The sequence below is a fragment of the Zingiber officinale genome, chromosome 2B, assembly GCF_018446385.1.
Source record: "Zingiber officinale cultivar Zhangliang chromosome 2B, Zo_v1.1, whole genome shotgun sequence".
Classification (NCBI taxonomy): Eukaryota; Viridiplantae; Streptophyta; class Magnoliopsida; order Zingiberales; family Zingiberaceae; genus Zingiber; species Zingiber officinale.
In genome coordinates, this window is record NC_055989.1 from 139,412,845 (window position 1) to 139,438,881 (window position 26,037).

Consider the following 26,037-nt stretch of genomic DNA (forward strand, 5'->3'; position numbering starts at 1 on the left):
AACTTTTTTTAAAATTCTACTTTTTTAAAAAAACATTCACATTAGGAAATTAAAAGAGAGCTTGTAAAATTTTATAAGAGCTTTCCTTCTTTGTTTATAAAATTTTTACAAGATATATTTTTTTTCTTTTAAGGGTCGGCCGCCCTTGCTTGGTGCCCAAGAAAAGGGCCGACCATTTAATCAATTAAGAGGAGAAAAAGGAATTAAAAAGGAGGAAAGGAAAACAAGAGGAAGATTTTAATTTTTTGTAAAATTCTTTCCTTATTTGCCTTGGGCAAGTATTATAAAAGAAGGGGAGGAGAGGTCTCATGATGCATCAATTCTTATTCTCTTGCTTGTGCTCTCTCTTGTGGTCGTCCCTCTCCCCTTTCCTTTCCCCTTGCTCTCTTTTGTTCCTTGGTGGTGGTTATGGCCGAAACTTAGAGAAGGAGGAGGAGCTTTTGGGTGGTGTTCATCTTGGAGGTTCGTCGTCCACACGACATCCAAGAGGAGGCGTGGAATACGACAGAAGATCAAGAGGTCGTTGCATACAAAGAAAGGTATAACAAGTAATTATTTTCTGCATCATACTAATTTTTCTTTGTATGAATTCCAAACACAAGAGGCATATGATTCTAGAGTTTCGAATTTGTGATTCGAGTTTGTGTTTTTTTTTGTTTTTCGAATTTGTGATTTGATTGTTCTTTTTGGTTAAACCTAGAGTTATATAAGGAAATTAAATATTAGATTTCTTTAAAAAGCTTTGTCTAGGCGGTGGTGGATGATCTCATACCCAAGAAGGACTAGTGTCTCGCCATGCAGTCCTGGAAGCTAATTTTAGAAGTTAATATTTAATTGAATTTATAACATATGCGGATTTGGATCAATAATGTTAAACATCGTTTACGATCCAAATCTAAACCATTAAGAACAGAAAAGTTAAATTTAGAATCAATAATATTAAGTTCGGTTTGCGATTCCTAATTTAATTTCTAAAGAACACAATAGGTTGTTTAGGAAAAGTTCGACGCTTGTATAAAATTTTTGTACAGTGGAACTGGTATGATCTTCCTAGGACCAACCAACATGAAGTTAGGTGGTGGAAGTCCTAATGAGTGAAGTCGGGCCCTAGTGAGTGAAGCTGGGTGGTGGAAGCCCTGGTGAGTGAAGTCGGACCCTAGTGAGTGAAGCTAGGTGGAGGAAGTCTCAGTGAGTGAAGCCAGATAATGGAAGTCCTAGTGAGTGAAGCTAGGCAACTCTAGGGAGGTGACCCTAGGTAATGTGTGACCCACTAGTTTTCGGTCGATCGCGCGCGGTCGACCAGACCAGCAGATCCTAAAATATGTTGACACTGTTTTACTTTACTATTTTATCTATTGTACTAACCAGTGTGCAGGAGCTGACAAGTCTGAGGAAGTCCAGATAGGTCAACGAGCCGAATGGATATCTGGCGAGAAGTCCAGATAGGTCAACGGGCCGACCAGATATCTGACAAGAAATCCAGTTGGGTCTGCAGATCAGACAACTTACAAGTTGGTACGTTAGGGTAAATCATTGGAGGAGAGTGATCTTGTGAGGGCGCGCCCCAGTTGAGGGGATAGTAGGCGTCGGTCCAGTTTAGATCCATTTTGGATCTTTAAACTAAGACCTTGACTAGTTTCTGGTCCTAGGAGGACAAGAACTAATTACTCCTTATTATTATTGTCCTAATAATTTTACAGATTATTTGGACTAACGTTGTTTTGCATGACAAAAGAGTAAATTTACCTTCAGATGAATAGTATCTGAAGGCGCCTTCAAGCAGTGAAGGCGCCTTCGTACTATTCATAAAAGGCGTCTTCCATGGCTATGGAAGGCGCCTTCCGTAGGGTGAAATTTTGACCTTGTTGTGGATAAGTGTCAGGCTGTTCGGGATCAAGTTTAACCTATTGGAGACACCTTCAACAACTATGGAAGGCACCTTCCATGCCTTATGTAAGGCAGTATCGAGAAGACATTTACACAACACTGATATACGAGTTACTGCGCATCTGTTTAAGCTTCCGACTGCTCCTGATTCCTGCTACAACTCTACGACAAAGTTGTTGTGTCCGACGACTGCTCCAAGGAATTCCGATCGTACCCGGTAGATCGACATCAACACAAGTGCTCTTATTTCAATCCTTAAGTGTTGTTTTTTCTTAATTATTACAAAAGGACAAGTGTAGTGTGTTGCACTTGACCTAATCTTTCTTGTACTCAATTCTCTCTTTCGGAGGTACCGGAAGAGATTTTTAGTAGATTACCAATCGATAGGTCTGCGGGACCTAGGTCTTGGAGTAGGAGTTACCGAATGCTCTGAATCAAGTAAAAATCGCTCTTGCTTGCTGGTGTTTTGTTTGCTTTCTTATTTACTTTTCGCTGCGTACACTTTGATTTTAAAATGAGAAAATAAATTTTTAAAAACCACGTGATTCAACGCGTCACGCCCAGGTAGTCCCTGCCAGAAGAAATTTCGGCAGTATCTCCCCTGTACGGGTTATAATATGAAACTTTACTACAATCCCTCCGGGCCACACAAACCTCGGCCAACACGACCGGAACAATAACAATAAAATATAAGCATTCCACGCAGTTTATATATTCAGCCTCCGGCTGACACAACCACGCAGTTTATATTAAATGAAAACCTACTCTACCACAACGACGAAAAAATACAAACCCACAACAGAAAATCCAACGCAGCGAAAAACAATGGCAGTAGACCAAACTCGATAAAAATCCTTGAGTATAATCCTACATCACAAGCATATAGAAAATACATAATAAGTAAACCAAAAACCCAAAATATATGAATCAGTCGCGACATGTAGTGGGGACTAGCGATTGGAATCTCTTGACAGCATCAACCTGAAATAGTAATAATTAACGGGGTGAGTTCAACAACTCAGCAGGTATCAGGTTGATATGCATAATAAGAAATAACTAATAATAATAAATATGTGTACAGTCTCCTGAAGTAATGGAAAATGCAAAACTGTAAGAAAAGGAGAAGTTGTACTCACCAGGACCTCCTATCAGAATAATAAGGTCGTCACACCAAAGGTAACATGTCCCTGTATGTATGTCAAACATATGCATCCATCCAATATGCAGTAAACACAAGCAATAAATGTAATCATGCATATGATGCATATAACATGTCCCGGTTACCCCTGACGCCAGTCAACCATCTCACACACGATGGTGAGACCGAGTGGGTAAGGCTATGACAACTGTGCACTCTACCATCACTACTCCTGATGAGTGACCGAGTGGATAGGATGTTATCCGAGTACACCTATCCTCCTACCCCAAATCATAAGTGGGGGAGCTCAATGCTCTCATCTCCCTAAGATAATCCAGAGAAGGGATCACTGACGTGCTACCACGCTGCGTCACGCTACCCATGAGTGGATCAGCGGAGCACTAACAGAGCAAACTGCTATACACCCTGCCTGATATACCACTAACCCATGAGTGGTTGTGTGTGCAGATCCATGTAACTGACGATGAGCTCAACAATAATGGGGATACCAATCGCACAGCATGCAATCATGCAAGATGGTGCATGACACTAAGTTTGCAAATCTTGATCATATCTATCTCCATAAAACATGTACCAAAAATAAATGAATCAAATAAACAGGTCTAGGTACACGGGTCAAATATGGTAAATGTCTAGTTCGGTGTATCATAAGGCATGGTATGTTACTACCTCTATGAGCATAAATAATCATGACAACAACAAGAGTGTATACAACATAAATGCAGAACAGATAAAAGCATGCAACAAGTATCATGTAATGACATACCAAAGCAAAGATAAACATAATTATTACTAGAGGTTATAACCTACTACGCATATCAACATGACATTATCAAAAGAGATAAGTCAAGGTACCCGCCTCAAAAAGTGGAGATCGTCTCCAAAATAGACTCACATCGAGACGCTCGTCTCGAATCAAAGCCCTGTAACAACATATATATAATTAAGCCATGTTCGCAGATATCCAATAGCTTAATCAAAAATCCTATTAACTAGGAAACCCTAATTTTATTCGTTGATCTCAGTTAATTAAATAAACCAGATCTAACCCGAAGCTTAGATTAGATCCAACCTTTTAACCTAAATTAACCATAACTCAACGGTCAACTAGGGTTAGTTTCCTTAACCCTAATTATTCCATCATTCAGTTTAAACCTAAACCAATTCTACACATGAACAATTGACCTTATCAACCTCCTTTTAACTGTAGATCGTGCTGAACAATCTAACGTCGAGACACTCGTCTCGAATCGAAGTCCTGCAAATCAAAATCAACGCATCCGATTATTAATCCTAATTGATCATCTGAATCATCAATTACCCTCAGTTAATCCATTCTAATAATTAGATTAATTATAGCCAAAACTCATCCCTATTACTCACTAAATACAATGGTAGTGAAAGAGATGGTCAGAGCTGAGACAGTAGAAAAGCAACACCACAATAGGGTTGTCAACTTTCTACTCATGGCTGGAGCAAGGACCTCTAAGGTGGAGGGTAGAGTCAAGAGGCCGAAACAGTAGAAGACGACACTGTGGTGGCTGCAGCTATGACGATCGAAGCAGAGGTAACAACGATGATGGTCTGCTGAGTTCGACACAACCAGAGGGGGGGGGGGTTGACAATGTCGGCAAGGGTGCAGAGTAGCGACTGACAACACAGCAGCCGTGATCTTCTTCCACGCGTAGAGAAAGAAGACAGAAGAGTGGCACCGATCGGTCGAGTTGTCACGATGCTGACTGCGGTTGCCTCTAACTCCAGTGACTGTGGGACGACACAAGCGACAGTGACATCACGATCAATGGTTGACGGTGGCTAGGGGAAGTGGCCGATCGACGATCTAGGGCACAGAAAGGAGATCGACGGCTTCACCTCAGATAGTGCCAAACGCTCGGCGCTAGGGTAGAAAGAAGGTGGCTCTGCTCGGCGATCGGAGGAGGAAAACATAAGAGAAGAAGAAGCGGCGATTCTAGGGCTAGGGCATGGGTAGAAGAGCAGCTTAGGTTCTCCCTCTTCCGGTCGAAGATCACTCACACAAGGGAGGCGATCCGGAGAAAGAGCGGCTGAAGGCGATCGGGAGAAGGGCTCGGTCGGTGGTGGCTCGAGCGTCGCCGGTGCTTGGGCAGGGACAGAAGAGAAGAGAGGAAGAGAATTGGAATCAGAAGAAGATGGGGAAGATGAAGTGAAGAAATAGGGCAAGATGAAGGGATTCGACGATAAATCGGGAGAAGAAAAGAAAAGGAAAAATGAAAAGAAAAATAAAATTTTTCCTCATTCAATGGGATAGCCTAAACAGGTTTTCCCATAACCCAATATTTATCCCCGTAACCTACACCATACTGTTGGAACCCCAAGGTGTTTTGATGTGATCAAGCAAGCTAAGTTAGGTCCTGCATTTGTTTAACCCTTGTGTCTAAGTGTGCAGGAGCTTAGGAACACAGGAAGTCGAGCGGAAGACACGGCTAGCGAGAAGGACGGCACGGGAAAGAGCCGACGGGCTCGGTGCGTCCGAGGGACGAGGTGTCCGCGGAAGAGTACACCGGTGGACGAGAAGAACGTGCGCGGCGTTCGAGGGACGAGAAACCGGGAAGGAAGTCTGCTCGAGGAGAAGGCCGGAACATGGGTTCGGGTGAGCCCTATTCCGGAAGGCCGAGATCACCCAAGCTTACGGAGCCGGAGCGAACAGACCCAGACCGAAACGAGCTAAACCGGAGCAGTGGAACCGGACCACAAAAAGTCAACAAAGTTGACTTAAGAGGTCCGGGCGCCCAGAATCATTCCGGGCGCCCTGGGCGCTATTGAGGGTCCGGGCGCCCGGAACCCCTCCGGGCGCCCGGAGCTGGATTTTGACCAGGATCGCGTCAAACGCGATCTGATCGTTGAGTATAGAATTTTATCCCCTCCAGGGCGCCCGGAACTCCTTCCAGGCGCCCGGACCAGTACTATAAATATAGTACTGGTCTGCACATTCAGAACAACTAACTTGTAATCAATTCTTTCTGTGCTTTCAGTTGTGTTCTTTTCATTTGTGCTGTTAACGTTGTAAAGAGGCTTCTCCGCCCAGAGGAAATCATAGTGCGCTTACCTTCCTTGGATTAGCAATCCTCTTATTGCAAACCAAGTAAATCTCTGGTGTATGATTTATTTACTTAGTCTCTACTTTTTATTACAAGTGTTTATGATATAGTTGAAATCCGAGAAAGGTTCGAGTTTTATTTTGTAGGGCAATTCACCCCTCCCCTCTTGCCGGCCTCCAAAGGGACCAACAAGTGGTATCAGAGCAAGGCGCTTCAGGAGGACTAACCGCCGATCGAAGCAACAAAGATGGCCGGACCAAGCATTGTTCCACCAAAATTCGAGGGGAACTTCGCATACTGGAAGCGTCGTATGGAGGTATTCCTAAAAATAGATTTTGAAATTCGGTTTATTATGAAATATGGTTTTGTAGCTCCAATAGATAAAGATGGAAAAGAAAAAGAAGAGAGCGATTGGACAAAGAAGGAGCAGAATGAGTCAGTAACAAACAGCCGTGCGGAACATCACCTGCTAAGCGTGTTACCGCCTCAAGAGGTCAACAGCATCGGAAACTATTTATCTGCTAAAGAACTTTGGGAGAAGTTCTTGGAACTCCACGAAGGCACGTCCGAAGCGAAGCTCGCTAGAAGGGACATCCTCCGCAACAAACTGATCAACATCCGTCTGGAGAAAGGTGAGAAAGTAGCCGGTCTACATGCAAAGGTAAAAGAACTAGTTACTGGTCTCGAAAACCTTGGTGAAACGGTAACAAACCGGGACACTATACGCTACGCGCTCAAGAACTCGAGTGGACATCAATCGTCGATGCTTACTACATCTCAAAAGACCTGGAGGTAAGTACTTTAGAAGAGTTGTTTTCTACCCTTGAATTACACGAAACTAGATATGCAGAGATATCAAAGGACACAACCCAGACTATGGCGCTGAACGCAACCAACAAGGATGAACCTGAGTCAGACTCCGAAGACGATCAAGAAGCGTACATGGTAAGAAACTTTAAAAAGTTTTTTAGATCTAATAAATTTAAAATGCAGAATAAAAAGAATCAAAAAGGTAGAAGAAAGGTACGGTGCTACCAGTGTCAGAAGGAGGGACACCTAAGGGAAGACTGCCCAGAACTCAAGAAGGTCAAAATGAAGACACCCAAGAAACACAACCTAAAAGCAACTTGGGACGACACTTCTTCATCCGAATCAGAAGCTCAAGAATATGCCGGGATAGCACTGATGGCAAGCTATGAAGGACAAAGTACATCAGAACCCAGCATCGATGAAGGGGGAGCGACCTCAAATGGAAGTAGCGAAGCAGGGGGAGATTCAGGCTTTAATTCTGATATGGTAAGTGAGGTATGCCTCTTACCCCCTGATGAACTTTACTTTGGTATTAAGGCAATGACTAAATCCATGTATAAATTAGAAAATAAAAATGCCAAATTAGAAAATGAAATTTTAGAAACAAAGAGAATTTTGGCAAAATCATGTCTTATAGAGGATTTTGAAAAATTAAAAATTGAAAATGAAAAACTAAAAGAAGAAATAGAAAGATTGAAAAAATCTAATGGTTCAAATATTCCTACTTTTAGAAATTATAGAGTTTTAAATTGGTATTATAGATTTCATCAAAGTCAAATTAGAAATATATCAAAAATCTATATACCTAGGAAATACTTAGTTAATCCTGTAGGTAGGAACCTCTACTGGGTTCCAAAAACCTGTTTAACTTAAAATTAAAGTCAGACTTAGCATTTTCAGCAAGGAAATTAAACAACTAATTTCTTTATGAGGCTTTGTCTAAGGAAGTGGTTGTTGCTCCAATAACCAAGAAGGCCTAGTGCCTCGCCACGACCTGGAAGCCAAGTATCGATATGAAAAGTTTAATTGACTAACTGAAAAAGTATTAATTTAATACTTTAAAAGAGTTATTCAATTTGTGTTAGAAAATATTTAAAAATTTTAACTACTTGGAATTTTTTTTTAGAAATTTTTATGAAAATTAACTTAGGATTTTTTTTAATGATAATATTGCCTTATCATTTTTCTTAAAATTGACTTAAAATTGTTTCTTATGAATATTAACTTAGAATTTTTTAATTACAATTTTTTTTTGAATGCTGAGATAAGTTTCAAACTTAATTTTTTTAACACTTATGATTGTTTTTTCCTGAAAAATGTTTTACTTAAATTTTTGTCGAAAGAAAAATTCTGAAGAGTGTCTTTAAACTGACTTTGACATTTTTTACACTCAAAGTTTTTTTAATTTACCTTAGACTTGTTTATAACCCCAATTTTTTATGTGATTAAAGGGGGAGAAGTATGTTAAGTCTAGGGGGAGGTAATATACTTTTTCATTTGAAAAATACTTGGACTTATTTGAATATAAATTGTTTTTATTGCATATGTTTACCCTAACTTAACTTGGGTTGCTCACATCAAAAAGGGGGAGATTGTTGGAACCCCAAGGTGTTTTGATGTGATCAAGTAAGCTAAGTTAGGTCCTGCGTTTGTTTAACCCTTGTGTCTAAGTGTGCAGGAGCTTAGGAACACAGGAAGTCGAGCGGAAGACGCGGCTAGCGAGAAGGACGGCACGGGAGAGAGCCGACGGGCTCGGTGCGTCCGAGGGACGAGATGTCCGCAGAAGAGTACACCGGTGGATGAGAAGAACGTGCGCGGCGTTCGAGGGACGAGAAACCGGGAAGGAAGGCTGCTCGAGGAGAAGGCCGGAACATGAGTTCGGGTGAGCCCTATTCCGGAAGGCCGAGATCACCCAAGCTAACGGAGCCGGAGCGAACAGACCCGAACCGAAACGAGCTAAACCGGAGCAGTGGAACTGGACCACAAAAAGTCAACAAAGTTGACTTAAGAGGTCCGGGCGCCCGGAATCATTCCGGGCGCCCTGGGCACTATTGAGGGTCCGGGCGCCCGGAGCTGGATTTTGACCAGGATCGCGTCAAACGCGATCTGATCATTGGGGATAGAATTTTATCCCCTCCAGGGCGCCCGGAACTCCTTCCAGGCGCCCGGACCAGTATTATAAATATAGTACTGGTCTGCACATTCAGAACAACTAACTTGTAATCAATTCTTTCTGTGCTTTCAGTTGTGTTCTTTTCATTTGTGCTGTTAACGTTGTAAAGAGGCTTCTCCGCCCAGAGGATATCATAGTGCGCTTACCTTCCTTGGATTAGCAATCCTCTGATTGCAAACCAAGTAAATCTCTGGTGTATGATTTATTTACTTAGTCTCTACTTTTTATTACAAGTGTTTATGATATAGTTGAAATCCGAGAAAGGTTCGAGTTTTATTTTGTAGGGCAATTCACCCCTCCCCTCTTGTCGGCCTCCAAAGGGACCAACACATACAACCTCCGAAAAATTTCTAAAAATTTCAGAAAATTCCGTTAAGGTATTTCGTCCATTTTCGGTATTTTACAGCCCCCTCTCATGTGTGCTTATCGATCCAACAGTTTGGATATATGTCATAAACGTCTATATCACAACATAGAAGAATTCTTGTCGGTCAATTTACATTTCGTACCTATACTATGCATTATTACATTGCCAACTATAGAAGTAAAGTTGCTTAATTTATATCAACTAAGGAATCATTGTCAACCAACATTGAATTATAGAAAATACTAACAATTCCATTTCTAAATGAACAAGAATAACTTGATTTGTCCAAACAAGAAATTGAAATTAAATTTTGTCGGAAAGAAGGTACAATAAATATATTTTCTAAATCCAGAAATATATTGGTTCCTAAACAAAGCTAAAAACCCTAATCAACTTGACTTTAGCATTCTTTCTATTTCCTGTATAGATGTATCTTTCACTATCAAGCAGAAGTCGGCTCCTGAGACAATCCTACATAGTGACATTAATGTGAGTAGTAGCACCGGTATCTATTCATCAAGTGTCAGTGCACAATAGCTAAATTGACTTTCAAATTAACAAAGTTGAGACGTTTACCCTTCTTTACACACCAGTTGACGTACTTAAGGCAGTGCTTTTTCATATGACCTTTCTTCTTGTAAAAGAAATAAGTATATTCTTTATCCTACTTCTTATACTCCTTATGACCATTGCCTCCAGAATCTACAGTTTATTTTCCTTTTCTTTTATTATTGATCCTCTTTCACTTCTTGCTCACACTTTGAGAACTAGATGTTAAGTGAACACTCTTAGATGTCTCAATCTTTAGTCTCCCCTCCTCTTGCACGTATTGAGCAATGAGCTCATTCAATGTCCACTTTTCCTTTTGAGTATTATATGATATCTTAAAAGAACTGAACCGTGCAAACAGAGACATCAAAACGAAATGCACTAATATACCCTTAGACATATCGAGTTTTGGTGCTTTCAAACTTGTCACTATATTGGACATCTCCACAATGTACTCCCTTATGTTTCCTTTACCACTGTATCGCATGGTTACCAACTTCGTAAGAAGTGCGGTAGTCTTGACCTTTTCATTTGAGGTGAATTAGTCTGCCAATTGGTCCAGAAAACTCCTAGCATCTCCTCCCTCTGTTATTGAACTCTTTATTGGTGCTGATATGAAAAATCTCATGATACTCAGACACATGCGATTTGATTTCTCCCACAGCTAAAATTCAACCCTCTGCTCTATAATGCTAGCACTGGTCAGAGGTACGAGGCGATTATTTCTTAATGTATAGTCTAAGTCTATGCAGCCTAAGACTACAATCACATATTCTTTCCATTCAGCAAAATTCAAACCAGTTAATGTTGGAACGTTATTAATACTGGTAGTTACATATTGTAGTAAAATTAAAGAGAAAATTTTATTTAAGCTCACGATTTAATTAAAACCAAGAATAGGTACAAGATTATGCAAATAAAATAAAATTTTATGCAAATAAAATAAAATTTTAAATGCACATAAATGAGCTCTTTATGAAATATCAAGTACAATATAATGTGCTTTCCTTTGGGCTGACACATTATTTGTTAGTGATACTTTCTGATATAACTCAAACTTTAATTGGCTGCATAATATACCTTCCTTTGGGCCAACCCATTGTGCGCATAATATGATACTTTATATGAGTTATATTTTGGTTCATAACTCACAACAACCTAACCAGCCATATAATATATTTTCCTTTGGGTCGACATATTTTGTGCATAATCTGAACAAAATAATAATTTTATTCCATAGTTGTAAGATATCTGTGCATATATCTGGCATAAAAGTAACCTTCATTTGAGTCGATTACTCTTAGCATAGATATATGTCTACCAACATAAAATATACTAAAGCTACCTAAAGTGTCTTCTTTTGAGTCGATATAATAGTTCAACTTATATAGTACGTTGTATAGATAGATCCAAGAAAACCTTAGGAACTTTATTCAAACAAAAATTACTTAATCAATCTTAACAATTTAAAATCGGATTTATTAATCAATTGATACCTTATGATAATTGATTATCCCAATCAATCTGAAAACCCACTATACGCGATTATATAATTATATATAACACCTCGATTAAGAAACTAGAGTTTCAAATAAGTTCTATAAAATCATCATTTAATCTATTCTAATGCAAGCATGCATTACATTCTTTAATGATTTTCAATTGAATCGATTCAATGTAATATAGTAAACGATTCATTTAGGATTCTATTGCATGCATGCATTGTAAATTTTTTATTTTTATTTAATAACATATTGTTTCGTTGAAACAATATATTTTTTTTAAAAAAAAATTGTAATACTCTTTCCCTTGAAATAGGAATTATTTCATGAAACATGATGACAAAAAGTGAATACATTTATCCCCATCAATCCATCTCAAGGTTAATACGAAGGAGGTAAATCATGGATGACTACTAGCCTTTGGAATAGTGACTAGCACATAAAGGAGATATTTACCTCGATTTTACCGAGATTCGAACCACAGACCTCATGATGACAACACCTCATGCGCTAGTCACTAGACCCATCCGAGGGGATATTATTATTTCATGAAACATGAACTATTTCACGAAAGAACATATTACATTAATCAATTAAGAAAAACTTAATCGATTAAAATCAAAAACTTAATCAATTATCAATGGATTCCGCCGTGCGTTTAAGCTAGAAATATGATCCTGTCCGAGCGCTGAGTCGACGGACGCTGGGGACGTGGCACGCTCCGCTGTCTTCGACTGTCGGTGTAGATCCCCGGCAAACCTGGAAAGAAACCGAGCCAGGAGGGGTTTCCCGGCGGCGGCCCTCTGACGCTCAAGTCAGGCAACGAGAAATGAGAGAGGCAGCTTAACTGTGGCTACAGTGAGATCGCGCATACCTTCGTCAACATCTGGGGGTCCTTATATAGGATCCCGGGGAGGCGCGGGCATGCTTCTTGATGCGTGCACGCTTCCCCAAACATACCTTAATGAGCCCATGTCAAAAAAGTACCCCTGATGCCATTCTACAATCGTCCGAGCATATCCCGGATGTGACGGTGGAAGCTTCCGCCGTATGATCCTGTGTACGGCTCGATCGCCAACTCTGCTGCTTGTCGGCGGCAGACGTCTCGAGGATGATGTTATCCCTTGTCTCCTTTGTCCTCTTGCGCCTCCTGTCTGTTCCAGGGCCGAGCGGTTTGGCCGCTCGGCAGGCATATCCCTTCTTCCCCGGTTGTAGGTATCGGTCCGACCGAGAGAACTCCTGGTCGTATGCTCGGATGAGATTGCTCCTGCCTGTCTATGTTGCCTCGTGCCCGGCCGAACGGACAGCCCGCTCGGCCATGAAACATTTTTACCTTTTTACCTTGAACATCGGAAACCCGACCCCTAGTCGGATTGTCTTTCATTCGGCGGGGGGATTCATGGTCGACATGCTTTGTCCGATCGGTCGATCTGCTTCGTCCGGTCGGTCGAGTCTCAGGGTTGAATCTTTTGGCCTTTGACATCCACGTGTCGTTGACCTTCCGCCAACGAGGATCCCCTGTCCTTACCACCGGATCAAAATCGATTAAGAAAAATTATTAATCAATCCACACCGATTTTATTCGATATTTTAGATTTAGTAATCGGTTGGTCGACCAAATCAATTGATTAAATCACCATTATTTAATTTAAAATTAAGTTAAACATGACGGTTCTTCCCAAAACAGTAGTGGTTCACCACTATTCTTCGATAATACACGAACTACATGAGAGATTAAGCATTTCCTAGGTTTTATATACAAAAGATTTTGACGATAAAAAAAAATTGTGTTACACTAGGAAAACTTGATCTAGCATATAAAAATAAAGATTGACGGAAACTCAACCTTTACTACCATGAAAATAATGAAACAGAGTCTTGACCCTAATACCACATGTTAGTTATTGTTAAAACCTAAGTCACATGAATTCTAAAACATAAAGAACTCACATATAGGAAATACAAGAACAAAAAGTTCTAGTGTTATTAATTAAACATGACATAAGAAAGTAAATATATAAACATAATAACAAAGAACCTAATTGAAGAGTCATGTCTTTGTCCTTTAGTGTCCTCTAAAAGATCCTAAAGAAGAAGAAGAAGCAGAAGCAAACTGGGAGAATCTTCCAAGGGACTTAGGGTTGACGACACTGAAAAATTCTAGTCTAATGGGGAACCACGAGTTGTGTCAAGATGATACCCTAAACCCTTGCGGACCAACCCTATATATAGTGAGCATCTATTATCAACCCATAAATGATAATAGAAGCGGGACTATAGGTTCTACACATACAAAGTCTATATCCAATAACCGAAATCCAAAAAACCTAAGTTAGATCACATTAATAGGTTTAATTTATATTCATATATATAACTTATAATTAAGTCCATCCATTAAAGATAATAACTAATAAGTTCACATTATAACATGATCGTTGCCTTAGCATTGGCTTGACCTCTCTTCACTTTGTTGTTTCATTTCTAAAAATTAATTGAATCTCCTAGTGGATTTCTTGAAGGCTTTCTTGATCAAAATCTAATTTTTGAAATAATATGTGGAAAAAAATTCTTGATGGATGCAAAATGATCCGAAATCATCAAAGAGAGCTAGGAATACACTGGTGTTATTTTTAGTAAAGTAGATGCGAAAAAGTTCATCAAAGATTTTTTTTTACCAAAAAAACACTTGAGAGCCTCAAAGACTTTAGAATTAAAAGTGAATCAAGATTAATATCAACAGCTATGAGTAAAAATTCGATTAAATTGAATAAATTGATTGAATTTAAAATTTTAGTTCATTTTTTTTTAGAATTTTAGTTTTAAAAAATGATGATTCAAATATGATTTTAAAATTTCTTATTTGATTAAATCAAATAGATCAAATAAATCAAATTTTTTATTTGAATTAAATTTTTAAATCCTAATTTTTAGATTAAAACTTAATTTTTATTAAATCTAACCGGAATTTTTAGCTCATAATTAAAAACTTATATTTAATTCGGTTTTTTACTGAATTAATCCATATTTTATCTATTCAATTTATTTAATTTTTATTAAAAATTTATAGATTTGATTTGTTAAAAAAATCAATTCAATTTAGTTCAATTTATTTCAACCAAATACTCACCAATTATAAACCTACGAAGACTTTTCTAGGATCTGGAATTAGAAATTTTGAACAGACACAAACTTTAAGGATTATTACGAATAAAGTGGTGCCAATTTAGAATGAATTTTATTATTCATATCAAGACTTTTTGCAAAAATTCCTTAAAGATTAAGAAGGCTCCAAAATTAGTAAATGTGAACATGAAAAAACTTAAGAGAGTCCAACTAGTTTAAAGGGAATATTATCCATCAATAACATTTTATAAAAAATCATTAATGGGTGAAAAGGCTAAAAGATTGAATATGGAAATTTTTGTGTAATTGACTTCTAGTTCAGGTTAACTAAGTTCAAATTGACCGAGTTATATTTTCAATACTTGATTAATATTTTTGATAGTACAACAACATCCTAAATGAAAAAGAAGACTATTGGAGAGAGAGATTATTGATGTAATTAATCTCGATGATTGGGAGGAAATTCAAATAGATCAAAATTAATTAGACTTTTAGTAGTCAAAAATCTAATAAGGAATTGACAAGTTAAAAAGTTTAAGTTGGTCACAATTGACTGAAGACTTAACTATTGGAAGTCCAACAGAGAGTTAACAAAAGCTAAATCCAAATAGATCATGGAGGATATGACATTTGGCAGGAGATGTGAAGTTCAACAGGTCAGGGAGGATCAGATGTTTGCAGTGGTGATGTCCTGATAAGTCAATGTTGATCGAATTCTACACAATTGTGAATGCTAGACAACGAAGGGTGAAGCTAAGTCCCCAACAGGCCAAGATTTATCGGATACTAGACAATGGTGAATTTCTAACAGGTCAAGGTTGATCGAATGTTAGACAACGATGAAAGGTGAAGACCCGATAGATGAAGGTTGATCGGATGCTAGAATATGGTGAAGTTCTAACCAGTCAAGCTTAATCGAATACTAGACAACAATGAAGGGTGAAGTCTCAACAGATCAAGGTTGATCGAATGCTAGACAACGATAAAATCTATCAAGTCAAGATTGATCAGATACATGACAAAGGAAGTCTTGGTAAGTAAGGTTGACGGACTATTAAGCAAAGAAAATTCTGATAGATTAAGGTCAATCGGATAGATGGTAAAATTCAACATTGGTAAGGCTGAAGTAGATGTATCAGTCGACTGTTAAGGAGTTGCAATCCATTGATGACCCCTAAACTATGAGTTTGGGGTTTATGAGATTTAGTGTACATCATACTACTAGGTATGTGCAATCAATTAATGACATTATTATAGTAAACAAATTTTTTTTGAGTTGAGCTGGGAACTCAATTAATCATCATTAGTCAATTAATGATACTATTGTAGCAAATAAAATATTTTGAACCCGACTGCAATACTCAGCTAATGCAACAACAGTCAATTAAGGATGACTAACATATAATTGTTGTTGTCAAAGTTGAGCTGGAAAAAGTTATTCTATATAGGTGAAAAGGTTAAATTTAGCGGAGCAATCGACTGATTGTTAGACGGAAATCAATCCTGACTTAAAGGTTATAAAGGAAGGTTTTGTGGAGGATTTCGACACTGAGTTTTCAGGTTTTTGTAGAAAAATGTTATTACATTTCCCTACGTTTCAGAGGCCGTCCAAAGCAACAATCAAATAAGATCTATTGTTATAAAGTATTTTATTTGCATTGTTCATATTCTTTATTGTATATTTATTTTTATTTGTGTTGCCGGTAAAGAACATAATTTATAAGAGGTTAAGATATCCAACAAGAAAAACAAGATAGTGGTGATTTATACTTGTGTTGCTTTATTTTATTTTTCTTTTCATACTTACTGTGTAGAACATTTATAGATGAACACAAATGCATGACGAATTACGACAATTAGGGATGTAAACGAATTAAATCGATTCGAATAATATTAAGCTCGAGCTTGGCTTGTTTAAATTATATTCGAGCTCGAGCACGGTTCGAGTTCGAATCAAACTTTTATCGTATGGCTTGAGCTCGGCTCATTTTGGAATTACTAAGTTCGCAAACAGTTCGAGCTCAGCTTGTTATTAGCTCGATTATCATAGTTAACAAGCGTAACTCGTTAAGTGAGCTCGAGCTCATTTTCAAACTCGTTTTAGAGCTCATTTTTGACTCGTTTTAAGGCTCGTTTTGCAGGCTTGTTAAGCGAGCTCAAAAACTCATTTGAATAAATATTCAACAAACCTAACAACTAAAATAATATAAACTCAACACATCATTGAACATCCCAAACTACTACATTAAACTTCCAAACACAACACACCATTGAATATGTTCGCGAGCACTTTAATCGAGCAGAGCTCCAGCGCAAGTTCATGAGCTTATAAACGAACATCTTCTTGAGCCCGTTAAACGAGCCGAGCTCGAGTCCGAGTTCACGAGCCTATAAACGAACATGTTCTCGAGCCCTTTAAATGAGCCAAACTCGAGCCCTTTAAATGAGTTGAGCTCGAGCCCTTTAAATGAACCGAGCTCGAGCCCCAGCTCACGAGCCGAATATCCTTAAGCTCGAGCTCAGCTCGATAAAACTGTCGAGTTCGAAATCAAGCTCGAGCTCGGCTCGATAAACTAAACAAACGAACTCGAACAAACTTTTTACCGAATCGAATTCCGAATAACTCGTGAATTGTTTGGTTCATTTACACCTCTAACGAAAGCAATTCGCTCGTCTCTATTAAGGTCATCCGTCCCAACAGGAAAAAGTTAAGAGAGTGATAGGAACATAGTCGTGCCAGTTTAAAGTGAATCAGATGTGTTAAACTGGTGCCAGTTTATGACTCCAAAAACTTCAGAATCAACAAATTTGAATATGAGAAGATTACACTAGTGCAGTTGCAGTGGATTAGACATGAAAAGGTCAACAAATTTAAACACAAGAAGACTCAGGGGAGTAGTGTTACGAATATGCTAGTTTAGAGTGAATTACGACTTTTTGTTAAAAGCTCTTGGCTGCTTCAGACTCCAAAATTAACAAGTTTGAACATGAGAAGAAATAGGGAGTATTTAGGAATATAGCGGTGTTAGTTTGGAGTGAATCAGATTAGTTCAAGTCCATCAAAGACTTTTAGCAAAAAAGTACTAATGACTACAAAGGCTCTAGAATTAAGAAAACTTAAACATCAAAAAAAACTCTAGGAAGAGCCAAGAATTCATTAGTGCCAATTTAGAATGAATTAGATTAGTCTAGGATCCATCAAGTTCTTGCAAAAAATCCTTAATGGCTACAAAGGCGCCATAATCAATAAAATTAACATGAGAATACTTAGAGGAGTAATAGAAATGCATCAGTGCCAATTTAAAGTGAATCAGATGTTGGAACCAAAAAAATTAAACATGGCAACTTGTTTGGAGTAAATACTCCGTTCTAGATCCATTAAGTACTTTTTACTAAAAATCTTTGATGGTCTTGGAGGTTCTAAGTATTAAGAATATATTTATAATGATTTAGAATGATACCAGGCCTCTATAAACATGAAACACTAAATTTGTTCTAGATACAATGAATAAAATAACCAGGGAAAGGATGATCACAAGGATATGCAGGTAATTAAAGAAATGACACAAACATCCATCTGTAGGGCACTATAAAACTTATATGACAGATTTCTACACTACAAAGAAGAATTAGAGGGGAGTGCCAACATCTAAGCACTATGATGAGCTTTAGAGGTCGTGGATGCTACTCTACAGACTTGCTCAAAGGTCTACTCTACTGCTTGAAACTATCTTTTAAAGCTTTGATACAAATATCAAATTCTTCCATATAACATAAGCGGTAAGAGGAGTCGATATTTACATACTATAATTCATTCACATGAGACAGCTAGATCTACTGATAAACAAAAGTTAGATCAATAGGCATTTCATAGGGCAAAGTTGGATCATCCGAATGAATATAGAGTTCTTTTTGAGTTGTTCTATGATCATGTGATCCTTGTATTAAAAATAAAAATACTGTAAGATATTGAACCATCAACAATACTTCATGGGAAAACAATTGACATAAAAGCACCCACAAAAAGTTAGCATTGTAGGAGAATGCCAAGAGGACATGGGACTCGTTTTTTCATGAGCAATTAGATATAATTCTTCATTTTTCTCTAGTGTATTTGTGGTAGATACCAAACTGAATTCTAATACAGATGACAATGTCATACGAACTTAGCACTATACCATTAATAAAAGCATTGACTGCTGCAAAGTAAACGATTCCAATATCCTCTCGAAGTATGTCCCAAGAAACACCAGATGAATGATGAATGATTAAAGTAGCTGCCAGTATAACTCGATGAGCTTAACTCTATTCTTTATTTGCTGAGAGCTAGAGTACATAATCCAAAACCTCAGCGAGCCAGCTTCCTCCACACTGTCCGGCCTCTGTTTATCTCAAGGCCACTTCCTGACAATCTCAACAAGTGTAAGAATTCCTGTAGATATTGATCATTGACATGGGGGTCGGAGGCAACAGCCCCATTTGTGCTACCATCCTCTGGAACTTCTGGACTGGCAAGTGAATCCACAATATCACTGTGCTGGCATTCTCGCCGGTAATCAAGAGTGATCGTTTGCAACTCATGGGTGTCTATGATCTCTTGTGGTATGCTCTGCAAGAGTGTCACATGTATGAGAAAAGATTAATTAGTTCTAAGGTGCTTAGCATAGAGTATAGAAGTGTATACTTCGAGGACCCATCCGATGTAGGTCACGTTGTTTACATGTTGGTTCATGTCCAAATCAGCTCTCCTTGGCTGCGTAATTCAAATGGAAATGATCATATCAGCAAAGCAATATCAGATGAATCTTACGCTAGAATGATAGAATGTCCTACCACAAGCCCTAATCGGGAATATTGAGCAGGATCATCCAGTTTTGGAATTTTCTTTAGGCTGCCATTGTTTTCCTCTGGAAATGACAATCTACATGGACAGAGTTAGTGGCATACTCACATCTAAATATACCAAATTTCTTCAGAAATGAGAGTGGTGTAGGAGAGGCCAAGTTAGAAATTATGCTACATAGAAAAGATTAGTTTCGCCCTTGTAGTTGAAGGATAAAAAAGAAGACCCATCATCAGATGCTTACCTGGGAGTTTTTGGACAATGCACAAACACTTCTTCTCTGACTTCATCACTTACTCGTTGAAGCTTCCGGGTGTTTTGATTCATCATCACCCACTTGCTGAGACAAAATAAAGTGGGAAGTAATATCACCAGCACTACCGAGAAATAAAATTACGAAATAGAACTAGTTATATTACTACATATTCTTCCTTCAATATAAAAACTTCCAACTGCTCCTAATTGACTAATGTTAACCAGGCAAAATAAATTCACAAATACACTTGCATTTGTTGCAGCAACATCTTTGGCTCAAATAGGCTTGACTGTGATCGAGTGCCAAATAAACCCTATTTTAGATAGAAAGTTTCTGAACATTTTCAATGTAGTTTTCCATCATGATGGTTGGGATGGCAAATTTCTCAAAGGTGGAGCCTTTTCAAACCTAGTAAAGGTTATAGAGTGCATTGAAGGTTGTAGGACACTAAAAGATGTGTAAAGAAGAGAGCTTTCTTCACAGAAAGGGTGGTTTTTTTCCAATTTGGCAAGCATTAGAAATGAAGTTTTCAGTGGAAGATTAAGGCATCTTAGTGAAAGTTTTCCATTTTTTATTGTACATTTGCTTTTGCATTATATAGAATTAGATTCTTCCAGTGGAAATTTTATGGACAAATTCATGTTAAATTGTTTTTTTATAATACAAATACACACCTTGGGATGGGTGACCTTTGTCATAAATATGAGAAATCTTGATTTCACTAAGTTGGTTGAATTTAGAGGAATATCACTACAGAGCAGCTAGTAGATTTCTAAGGGAGGCTCTTGATGAACTGGTTGATAACTAGAAGGTTACAGAAAGGCTGGAGACATTCCCTAGCGTATGAGATGGTTGGTGCATGTAGAATGCTCAGGTGTCACAGTTAATCTCAGGACAACAAAAAAATCAATTAGTTAACTGTAGGTAAAAGGATCTTCATTCGTGATCGAGTAACTCTATCGATCAAATTAGCTACACATGTGGCAAAAGGCGATCTGCTCGCCCTCAACGCCCCCGCCAACCCGTCCCCAGACCAACACGGAGGAGGTAAATCATGGGTGGCTACTAGCCATTAGTGCAGGTGGCAAGGTATGAGGGGGAGGCATTCTCGGACACACCGAGTTTCGACCCCAAGACCTCATGTGGCAACACCCCATGCCTTAACCACCGCACCGCCCCGAGGGGACTAAAACTGTGTTGGGTAAACTTTTTAACGTGATTGGCCCCACAGCAGAGCGGCCCCATACTCCAGAAACCCCCGAAGGGATTTTTTTGGAGAGGCACAGTACCACACTGTTACTAAGAGCGCTCGGACACGACACCGCAGGCAACATTAATATGTTGCTAAGAGGGCTCGAACCTGGCACCTCAGGCAACAAGTGTCTCCGTGCTTGACACTAGGACAGAGGCACTTTGACGATCAAATTAGCTACACATGGACTCGGATGAGGTGGAGTTAGGTACATGGATTAGATGGTTTTAGTATGTGGTATTGTATATCAGGCTAAACAGAAGACTATTCAGGATAAAAGGAGCAAGATGATTCTAGCATATCACCAACAACAATCATGCCTTATTCCACTAGGTGGGGTTGGGATTCTGGCATATCACCAAAGAATTTTAAAGAGCAATAAAACAATATACTGTTCATATTGGGCACAATCGGCCTTTGATATGGCCCAAGTGTTGAATAAATTGTATTTTGAATTTTTTTTTTAGATGGTTTCTGATGTGATTTTATATGGTGACGGAAGGGGATACGAATTTCTCAGTAGTAGAGCATTTTAGAGCTTAGAAGACACTGAATAATATATTTATAGATTATAGGAGGCCAAAAGATTACATAGAGAAGAGGATTTTTTTTTTTCTTGGGGAATAATGTTTTTTTTTTTGGTATCTATGGATTTCTGCAAGTGAGGTATTCTTATTTTCTCCATCTGTATTGAGAAAAGTGTAGAGAGGATTGAGAGGTCTCTTATACAAGGTATGAATATTGGTTTGCCCATTTTCTTTGTACCTTTGCTCTCATATTATATAGACGTTCTCATATTATACAGACCTAGATTCTTTTCATAGATGTAGACTTACACCGAATTACATTAAATTACTATTATCTTTTTGTGTGTTTGTGTTGTTAAAAAACTCTCTTGTGATGGAAGTTAATTTGCATTCTAGATGCTGAATTGGAAGCCACAAGTGTAAGGCTTGAGGCTACATGATTCGAGCGAGTCATTAGAGCAATTTCCAATCTCAAATAGTGATATGAGAGGCACTTGTGACCTTGACGATATTCTCAACCTATTTAATTTCTCTATGTTACTGTTATCTCATACAGATCATTTGATTTTACCCTCATAGAAAGAAAGACTAAACATATTTAGATGCTCTACTTTCTTGTGTATCTTAGTTTAGAATACTGATCTTTGGCCCTTACCCTCATCTAATGCAAAGAAAATACCGGAACAAAATTGATGGCTTAATGATCATTACAAAACAAATGAGACAGTTAATTACTCTTAAGAAGACTCAATATCTGAAAAGAAAGCTATTATTTTGCTAAAACATATTTATGAACTTCTATTTGTGTTTCTCAAACACATTCATGAACTTGTCTTCTCTATTATTTTCTATTAAAAGCATGAACATTAAAGACAAGGAATAAAAAATATAATTTTGTGGGTAAAAATCATCAGTTACATACACTGTTGGGATGAAGACATTGTTTGTTGTGGTGATAAATGATTGTATATAGGACTCGATCTAATCAAATTGACCAAACATGTATTTTTCTCCTATTGGCTGTAACCTAGGAAAACAAATTGAATTTTGTCCACACTCGTTGATCAAAGAAGCAACTGTGTCTTTGTCCCAATGGTACATGGGAATAGGTTGTGGAGTTTAAACACATAAATTAGACTGAAGTAGACCAAATTAAACAGATCAACCCCCAATTTAAACAAAGTCAAGTCTGTTGGTATTTGTAGAAAGTTGCAATCTGACCTAGTAGCTCTACCGATGACTTCACCAGTAGCCAAATCCTTAAGAATCCAATCGCGCCTTGTTCCCATTCTTCCATCACTTTGGCACCAGGTCTCTATCTCAATCACTTCACCCCTACAAAGAAGCATGATATCAGACCCAATCTGATAAAATGCAAGTAAACAAAAAAGGAGCATTTTCGAGAACCCACCAAGCAGGATACTTGTATACTTCGATGTGCATTCGGGAAGTCACCCATATTAGGCCAAGCTTTCTCATAGTAGGCGTCGTAGCAAATCCATCAGTGGAAAAACCTACACTTTGTGCATGGCTGCCTCCTACTTCCTGAAAATGTGAAAACATCAAACACTGTAAGTATTGTCCTTGTCACCCTTATCATTTTAGGATCCAGGTAGTCAGGTAAACAAAGGGTATGACTGAACAAGTGTTTAACAGAATTAAGAGTTAATCAAACAGATGGAAGAATTGATTAAGAAACACTTAGATCAGGAAGAACACAGGCCAAATCCCAACCGTATGTGGACAAACTAAATTGTTCTTAGTGTAAATTGAAGATGAAAACGATTAGCATTGCTCAAGAAAAAGGATTAAAGAGAGATCTTTGAGAGAATTTTCCAAATCCTACTAAACTCCATCGTGGGTACAGAAAGGGGCGAAGGTACCTAAAGCAGTTATTGAGACGGAAGAACGGTTTCCGAAAAAAGAAAGACAGACGGCACAAAAAGTTTTTGCTTCCAGTAAATTGGGCAAAGAATAACAATCGGCGTAAAGTTGGGATCCCAAACCTGGAGAAGGTTGGCAATGGTCTCCACCGTAGCTGTCTTGTTGATCCCCACCTCGTAGCATCTTATGATAAAACACTCCTTATACGACAATCCGTCAGGCAGCAGACTCCCAAGCCGCAACCTTTCCGCCAATCCCCTCTCTCCGACGCATTTTTCTCCGGTGGCGGCGGCTGCAGCAACAGCCACCTCCAGCCCGGAGGTAGCTTTGCAGGCGCGCCGCACCTCCCCCCAGGTCCTCAGGCGGCGACACTGGCGTGCTGGCGTCGCCTCGCGAGACCGGATCGGACCCAGTGGCGTCGAACACCGCAGCATCGCCGCCATCCAGCTCGGCCTTCCAGTTGGTCCACGACAACGAGACGCCAGCAGTCGCACCGCTCGCCTCATGACCCAACCGTCTGGTTTATAGGACTCATGGGCGATAGGAATGATGACGTGATTGAATTTTCCTCCGCCCGATCGATTATGAACGGATGATAAGAGAAGAAGGCAAATTTGGGGCTGCTGTATAACGGGACGGTGTGGGTCAATGAACGGCCAATATTAGATCTTAGAAGTTGGGGCAATTAAACTCAACTGTAGTCATAGGTGTTATACTGTTTGTATTTAATGTTTAAGCAATGCGATTGAATTTAATATTTAAATTAGGCTGATATATCAAATAGGTAAACGATTAAATACATCGAATGGAGTGTTTATGAATATTTAGGTGGCGTTTCATTTAGAAATTTGGGAATGAGATAATAGATTTATTTTTAAATAAAATCTAAAAATTTAAATATTGATGAAACTCACATCTTAGATTTTGATGAAAATGAGAATGAAAATTAAATTTTAGATAAAAATATGTTTAATATATTTATTCAATTCTTTTCATATCACTTTCTCTCTATCATTTTCTCTTTCATCATATTTTCTTTTTTCATCATACTTTCTCTTTTCTCAATCTCTCCCACCACACATTATCTATTCTCATTTTCCCTTATCATACTTTTTTTTCTTTTCATTCTCTCTTATCATACTTTTTCTTTCTACATCCTCTCTCATCATGTTTTCTCTCCCATCAGTGTTAACCCTGGGACAGGTTGCGCGGGGTGCTGGAGTGAGTGTATTCGTCTTTTGCCAACATATTTTCTCTCCCATCACCACTCGTGATTTACCTCCTTCATGTTAGCCTTGGGACGGGTTAACAGGGGCGAGGGGTGAGGCAGGGCCGTCTCAAGATTCCTTGAGGCCCTAGGCAAAAAAATTAAAAAACAATTTTTTTTTGATATATTTTTAATTTTCTTTAACATTTTTCATTTATATTTGGGACCGAAAATAATAATTTTAAAAAAATATTTTTAAAATTAGTTATTAAAAAGAATTAAATATTATTTTTTTAAAAAAAAAATTTTGATATAAAATTTAGTTTTCTGACGGGTATTTTGATAATAATTTTATTTTTTATTAATAAAAATATTAAATTATTTAATCTTTTTAGTTAGAATGTCAAATAGACTTTATTAATTTTAATTTTAAAAAAATTATTTTTTACTAATGCATTTACTTTGTATTTTATGATAAAAAAATCTCTAATTCATATTATTATCGAGAAATAAAAAGAAAGGGCGAGAAAGAAATATTATCGGTAAAGGAAGAAAAGGACGTTCTCTCCGAGTATCATTGATGAGGAAGGAGAAACATATAAAATCGTTGATGAAAAAAGAAAATAGCACAATACACTGATGAATTATATTAATGATGCTAATTTAATTTTTTTAATATCTTTAATTAAGTAATCAATGAGCCCCAATAAAATTGGGGCCCTAGGCATAGGCCTTACTGGCCTATGCCTTGAGCCGGGCCTGGGGTGAGGGGCGAGCGTAATCGCCTTTTGCCACCATGCTTTCTCTCCTATCATACACTTTTTTTTTCTCATCACACTTTTTCTCTCATCATACTTTTTCTCTTTTCAATATCTTCTATCACACTCTCTCTTCTCATTTTCTTTCATTACACTTTCTCTCTCATTAAATTTTCTTTCTCCTCATCCTCTCTCATCATGCTCTCTCTCATCACGTCCTCTCGGGACAGTGTAGTGGCTAACGCATGAAGTGCTGTCATCATGAGGTCTGGGGGTCGAATCTCGGCATAGCCGACGTAAATGTCTCCTTCATGTGCCAATCACTATTCCAAAGACTAATAGTCACCCATGATTTACCTCCTCTGTGTTGGCCCTGAGACGGATTGACGAGGGGCATTGGAGGCGAGCGTAGTCACCTTTTGCCACCATGTTGTCTCCCATCGCACTATCTTTTCTCATTTTTTATTATCACACTTTCCTTCTCTTTATTCTTTCCCATCACATTTTCTCTCTCATCGTTTTTTGTTACATTCAATTTTCTCTCACATCTAAGTTTTTCTCTTATTGCGTGTAAGGTTAAAAGAGAAAATTTTAATTTATTCTGATAAAAAATATTTAACTAACCAAATATTATGTTTAAAAATGATATCTTATTGATGATAG

General features: G+C 38.1%; 1 protein-coding gene across 1 annotated transcript; it reads right to left on the reverse strand.

Moving 5' to 3' along the window:
• Positions 1-18,604: 18,604 nt before the first annotated feature.
• LOC122047449 (oleoyl-acyl carrier protein thioesterase, chloroplastic-like) lies at positions 18,605-23,932 on the reverse strand. The gene is made up of 7 exons (XM_042608766.1): positions 23,532-23,932; positions 22,937-23,070; positions 22,747-22,860; positions 19,735-19,830; positions 19,481-19,568; positions 19,332-19,400; positions 18,605-19,256 (listed from the first exon to the last, which is right to left on the reverse strand). The coding sequence occupies exons 1-7, from the start codon at positions 23,913-23,915 to the stop codon at positions 18,996-18,998; spliced, it is 1,146 nt and encodes a 381-aa protein (XP_042464700.1). The 5' UTR covers positions 23,916-23,932; the 3' UTR covers positions 18,605-18,995.
• Between the last annotated feature and the right edge of the window lie 2,105 nt (positions 23,933-26,037).

Coding starts and splice junctions, on each gene's coding strand:
- LOC122047449 (XM_042608766.1), bottom strand. CDS start 23,915: ATGAGGCGAGCGGTGCGACTGCTGGCGTCTCGTTGTCGTGGACCAACT. Junction 19,569..19,734: donor CATTGTCCAAAAACTCCCAG/GTAAGCATCTGA, acceptor CTGTCCATGTAG/ATTGTCATTTCCAGAGGAAA. Junction 19,401..19,480: donor ATTCCCGATTAGGGCTTGTG/GTAGGACATTCT, acceptor TGAATTACGCAG/CCAAGGAGAGCTGATTTGGA.